This window comes from Aythya ferina (assembly GCF_964211825.1).
Source record: "Aythya ferina genome assembly, chromosome: 1".
Taxonomy (NCBI): Eukaryota; Metazoa; Chordata; class Aves; order Anseriformes; family Anatidae; genus Aythya; species Aythya ferina.
Window position 1 is genome coordinate 146,188,687 of NC_140296.1, and position 6,263 is coordinate 146,194,949.

A 6,263-nucleotide genomic window follows, 5' to 3' on the forward strand; every position below is an offset into this window, starting at 1 on the left:
GTCCATTGCTCTTCTCAAACAACTTCTCTTCCTACTGACCCTTGAGCAACTGCCTCCTCCAGGTAACCCCCTTCCTTCCTGAGGAAAACAGTCCACTGGTATCAAATAAATACATAGGCTCTTATCAGGATTATACTTTGTACGCTTACCAGGACTACACCTAGGCACAGGCTCCTGAAGCTGGCCAGATGACTCCCACTGCACGTTCCTTTAGCCCAAAACACAACTCCACCACCCTCTTCCCCAGCCAAGCATTCTCACCTGCCCTCTCACCTCAGCACCAGGACCTGGGCTGCCACAAGGTAAGCTGCATTGGGAAACTGATACCACCGAAAACTAATTTCTTGCTTGCAAGAAAGACATTTTTCAACTGGATGAGCTCCCAGGGAGCTGCCACAACAGCCTGCAGTTATATCCAGGTGCAGAACTGCACTGTCAGGTCTTGTCACTCGGAGAAAACACGGCCAAAGGGCATCCAGACAGAGCTGATTTCTCACCTGCATGATTCAGGGAGAGATGAAAAGGGAGCAACAGCAGAAACGAGCATGCCTTCCCTGGAGAGCCAGGTGCAGAGCTCTACTGCAAGATGATCACTGGGGGATGTACCCTGAGTCCATATCCCGTGGAAAAAGAAAAGCTGCACCAGGGAATGGGAGGAGTTGGACCCTGTAAACTCAGTCTGAATTGGCTGTTCCCCCTGTGAAACATGCCACTGTGCTAGGAAAACCAAGAAAGGTGGCTACCCATAACCATCAAGCCTCACCTACAACATGACCCTTCTCCAAAAGGGAGCAAAGCAGCCCGGGACAGAGGGAAGAGAGGATGGCTGTTTACACCAAGCACTACAGAGCGAGTAGGGAACAACTTCAGGGAACGCAGGGAAGAAAGAGCGTGGTCAGAAACGAAGGGCAGCAGGGGTAAGCCTTCAGCCCCTCCACTTTAAAAAGAAAACAAAAAAAAGCCTCACAGGAAGCTTAGGGCAGCAGCTGTCTCCCTTCCACATCTGTCAGACAGTGGTGCAGGTGACAGCCACACAGCAAGAAGCAAGGACAAGGAAAGAGACCGCCAGAGCTGGTGGTATGCCGGCCAGCGGCCTCTTCGCTTTATTTTCATATTTATTGTATCTTTATTTGGTCTGCCTTTGCTGGCACGAGGTGATCAGCTCTGACAGAGCAGAAGCAAAAGCGAAGGCAGGGCTGCGGAGAAGGAGCACGCTAACTGCTGCGGCTGCAGCCATGCCTGGGAAGCCAGGGGGACAGAGATCCGACCAGACCGCACCACCCCAGCCGGGATCTGCAGCTAGTTGGCCTCCTCAACAGGCACAGATGCTCCTAAAAAAGTGAGAAAAGACTGCTTTAATAAAAAACTAGGTTGGTCGGTTGTTTTTTTTTTCCTTCCCCCAAAAGGCTGGCGGAAACTTACTTAACCCCAGCCATGAAAGAGCCCCTAAGAAGGGACTCCTGACAGCACGAACAAAGACCTGCAGAGAGCACAAGTTCCCACCATCCGTGCAGGAAAGTTCAGCGGCTCCAGACACAGGAAAGCACTGTCTGGTAGTACCCTGAATGAAATTCCTTCACCCCGGCTATCACGCACTATCAGCCCCGCGCTTAACAGCGGCCGACCTTCCAAAGTAAGGCAACATTTACGTAGGACAGCGCAGAGCGGCCGCTTCCACGAGGGGGGAAACAAAAAGTAGTGTTTTCATACGCCAAACACTGGCTCATTCTTATCGACCACGCTCCAAAGCCAGTCCCGGGACAGACTAACATTTTTTCCAGCTGCCGTCCTCACGGCAGATCAAGCTCTTCACTGAGACCAGCCAGCAACTCGATGCGCTTATTTTTCTAATTTTAACTGACAGAAAATAGGAGGGTACAAAAAGTAAAGTTTCAAAGCATCACGTGTGTGTTTATCTCAGCTTTCAGAGGAACTGCGGATTGCTTAAATCCATTCTGACTATCTGGCATAGCCCTTGGCAATCAGGAATGGTTTTCTTTTTTAAATTCAGGAGGAAAACATGGGGGAAAAAATGACTTTCAGCGCAAAGCACCAAGTACAACCAGTTCTGATGTTCATCAGTTGTGACCCCGAAGCTTTTAATATGGAGAGCTAGTCTCAGAACTTAACATTTTGTAGAAAGTCTGAATACAACTATTTAAAAAAAAGAATCTCACCTTCATATTTTCCCCTCTTTGCTAGAAGAGTTGGTCAAAAAAAAATCCCTGAAAGTACTGATTTTAGATAATTTGAGGTGAAAGATTTCTATCTAATCCTCCATTTGCAATTATATATAGAAGAAATAATTAGAGATTTCAGTTTTCTTATTAGCAAGCAACAGGCTAAATCCCATTTTCAAGTAAATTTACTACCTTCCCCTGCAAAAAAAAAGGATTAGCCTGTATCAACGCCAGATTTTACAGAGAGCCACCTTATGTACAGGCAAGCACTACAGAGTAGGACCCAGCCAGCTCTGCATCCACACACGCCGCGACAACCACAACTTTTAATTAAATCCACACAGCACATAAAAATGAAGCACTGTATCCCATCTAAATTAAATACTGCCACTGCCGTGCTCCGAGAACTACAGGCAATCCACGGCAGCTCGCGCAGACGCCCGATTTCTGCAGAAATCATCAGAACACGGAGCAACAGCCCCCAGTGTTTTTGTGGCAGAGGAAATGAGTCACCGCGGGCTCCCGGTGGGGCTCGGAAGCTCGCAATGGGCAGTTTTTAATCTGAAGAAGGAAGGCTGGCTCGAGGTTTTTCCTGACCTATCTTAGGGGACAGGCGACGATGAAGAGGTTGCGGGACCGACGGCGCGAGGTGTGCCACCCTGAAGCACGTGGCACACGTGTGATTTGAGGGTGGGATTCCCGTAGCACCTTCGGAGATACGGAAAGGGGTTTACTGAGCTCTAACACTGCTCAGAAAATGGCACTGGCACGGTGGTGTTTGGGGCATTTCGGTTTGCTGATGATGAGCCTCCATAGAGCAGTACTCAGGCCTGTTAGCGGGAGAGCAATAGTCTCCCGCTAACTTTGGGCTACTTTGAAGCAACAAGTAGCTAACGTGTTTAAAAACACCAAAAATCATGAAAATGGAAAGGGAAGGATAAAAAGCCTGCCTCTTCAGGATTAAATAAAGAGGTTTTAAGTGTCCAAAGCTCGTAAGAAGCATCTGCCTTTCAGCTGCCCTCTAGCAAGGGGACAGGTAGCTGGCATCTCACAGCGCGTTTGCCAACAGCCTTCTCCATCTGCACCAGACGTGGCATTTGCCCACCAGTGATGCCAGGACGTGTACAGCCACGGATCAGCCCCAGCAGAGACCTAGGAGCCATGCAGCTCTGCCACTTCGAGCCTGCTGGCACAGCACACAGGAAGCAGGCAAGAAGGTAAGGAGCCTGCAGCCTGGCTGTGCTCCTGCTCCCTCGGGGCTGCTGCAGGCTTTGTGCTTCCTTTCTGGTTGACTGCCAGGAAAAAGGAAAAAAAAAAAAAAAAACAACCTTATAATGCATTGCAAAATACTAGGGTATGGCATTACCAGCACACAACCCCAGCAAGCCACGGGCCAGATGAAGATCATACGCAGACAAGCCACGCGTGCCGTGAGCACACCCTTGGGAAGCCTTTCAGCCTTTTCTTCCATGCGAAACTCGAGCGCTCTGGAAAAACACGCTGCTGCAACCTATCTGGCAGCCAGGTGGCTACCATAAAGCACGCAGACTCCAAGGAGCTGCCAGAAGGGCTGCTGCTCGCCCCGGCCCGTTCGGAGCCCCCCGAGGCAGCGGTTTCTCCCAGCACAGGCGATGAGCTCACTGGCGGAGCAAGGCTGCTGCGGGCGCTGGTGAAGTCATCAGCTGGTGAAAGAGAAATGTAAGTCCCCGGGAGGCTGGAGTTCAGCCCTGGTAATTAGGGCTGGAATAGTTTAAAGTGGAGGCTGAGTCTTTAAGCATATGCATGCTTTCGCACTTGCCTGCCAGCTTCAAATTCACCAGATCCACGAGCAGCCTTTAGGGTTGTTTAAAAAAAAAAAAAAAAAAGGTTAAAATTTAACTTAAGATACACAAAAGGCAGCTGGCACGGCACTTCGACCCTCCCCAGCCTGCAAATGGTGGGTCCGGCTGCAGAAGGAAAGGGACCCACTCAGTGGTGCTGGTCTGTCCCATATGGTGATGTTCATCCAAGGGAGGAAACCAACTTCACGGCTTCAGTCACAGCTACGGGGAGCCACAGGGCACGTGCTCCTCAGCTGCGATGGTGATAGCGCCGGCAGGGTGTAGGAGGCTGGGCTCCACACAATAAAAACAGCTGGGGTAGACCAGTCCTCCCAGGCTGGGAGCATCAGGCGGGAGGTAACTGGTGTTTCGTCCAGAGGGTTTTTTGGGTGGGTGGCTTTTTTTGTGTTGGTCTTGCTTGCTGAGTTTTTTTTGGTGCTGTTGTTTAAGTGATCCTGTGAACTTTGAGCCAGAGGTGAATGGAGAGTTTGTTTCATGACGGCAAGCAGGGTATTTTCCGCCACACGGCGGGACGCACTTCCCAAAAGAAATGAAGTTCAACGAGCAGAAACGTGCGCTTTCTCATCCCCGAAGAGCGATCACTTCGGAACCTTTTTTCCCCATTAATGACCCCGATACCCTGCTACGCTTACTTCACCTGTAGCGCTCTGCTGCTTTTGCTTTCCTTTACCGATCGATCCGCTTGGAGTTCTTCCAAAACCAACAGAGCAGGCAAACACCTTCCACGCTTTTTATTAGGCTTTAAGGTGGCCTTTTCTTTCCCAGTGGCCCCTGAAGGATCCTCTTCTTTACGAGTACCCAAAAAAACCCAACCACCAGACCCCGGAGCCACGCTGAGGGCAGCACGTTGCTACCAAAGGAAGCGAGCCCATGGTGCTGCTGCCTCCTGCGAGACACATGGTGGGGGAACGCTCGAAGCCCCAAAACCCCAAGAAACGAGGGGAAAAGCAGACGGTTTGATGCCGTGCTCCTGCCCACGGGGCACCGCATGCTGTCACCTCCACCCGCGCCACGCCGCCGGCCCCATGAAGCGAGGCGAAGACACACGGGGTGAGCCCCAAACACAGGAGCTCATTTAGGGCGCTAATTAGGAGGGCGCTAATTAGGACGGAGGGGAGCTCCCCAGCCCCAGGGCAGCCCCCAGCAGGGGGGCAGCACCTCGAGGAGCACTCCGGGGGCCTGCAGACAGCGGGCTCCCCACGGCAGCGCCCCGGTTCCCTGCCCCAGAGTGGGGACAGCCCCGCGGCTCGGCTCCCGTCCCCTATTTCCCCCCGGTTCCCGGTCCCGTTGGCGCTCACCGTGTGTCCCAGCAGGGCGTCGGGGTCCGCGGGCTCGCACAGCTCGCTCAGCTTGCGGTCCCACTGCAGCAGCAGCAGCGGGGGCTGCTCGCCGCCCTCGCACGCCTCCATGGCGGCACCGACACCGGACCCGGCCCCCGCCCGCTCCCTCCCCGCGGCCGCCGCCGCCGCCGCCGCCACCGGCGCCGCTGCCGGGAGTGCCCGGAGGGGCGGGGCCGCGCCGCCAGCTGCGCGCCGCGCCCCCGCCCGGCCCCGCCCCCGCCGAGCAGGCAGCCAATAGGAAGGCGAAGGAGAAGGCAGGCAGAGGGGCGCGGGCCAATCGCCGCCCGCCTGCCCGCCCGGCTCCAGCTGCGGAATGCGGGCGGGGACCCGCAGGGCGCGGCGTGGGAGAGGAGAGTCGCCCCCCCGCGGCGCCGCTCGGCCAATGGAGAGGAGGGGGCGGTGGGAGCGACGGGAGCGGCAGCCAATGGGGCAGCGACAAGACTGCGGCCGCCGCGCGGAAGCCCGCCCCCCAGCTGAGGGCAGCGGGAGGGGGAGCCCCTGAGGAAAACAAAGGGGGGGGGGCGCTGTGTGGGGCAGGGCCGGCCCGAGGAGATTCGTTAATCCTCCTCTGACGTGACCAAACAGTAAAAGATTAATAAAAAAGTTTAACAACAGCTGTGTCCAGTGGTCAGGAACACGAAGGGAAGCCCCCCAGTTGTGGTACACAGTGCTGCCAAGTCCTCATAAACACTATGGAAGACTTTCTTTTGGCCACAGGAATATTTTAGTACACAGACACTACCCATTTGTGGGGCTGCACACTAACCTAAAGCATGACATCGGTAACTAATAACCAGACATTGGTAACCAGGTGTCCTGTGCCTGCCACTTTACTGGTATGGGTATTGAAGGCTACATTTCATTTGAGCTTGAGTGTTTCTAACACAACTCCCTGGGACTTC

The 6,263-nt window shown here is 54.0% G+C and overlaps 1 protein-coding gene and 1 long non-coding RNA gene across 3 annotated transcripts in view; both read right to left on the minus strand.

Moving 5' to 3' along the window:
- Positions 1-5,821, minus strand: part of CREB3L2 (cAMP responsive element binding protein 3 like 2) — a 78,256-nt gene extending 72,435 nt beyond the window's left edge. Inside the window, exon 1 of one of the 2 annotated variants that reach the window (XM_084527521.1) lies at positions 5,320-5,821. In XM_084527521.1, the coding sequence (XP_084383647.1) occupies positions 5,320-5,430 (111 nt within the window). In that variant the 5' untranslated portion in view covers positions 5,431-5,821. The remainder of the gene's footprint in view (positions 1-5,319) is intronic. The other variant, XM_084527520.1, reaches the window with a different exon arrangement.
- LOC311440519 lies at positions 1,073-1,969 on the minus strand. Its single transcript, XR_014695442.1, has 2 exons — positions 1,423-1,969; positions 1,073-1,331 (listed from the first exon to the last, which is right to left on the minus strand). It is a non-coding gene; the product is annotated as an uncharacterized lncRNA (long non-coding RNA).
- Positions 5,822-6,263: the final 442 nt, after the last annotated feature.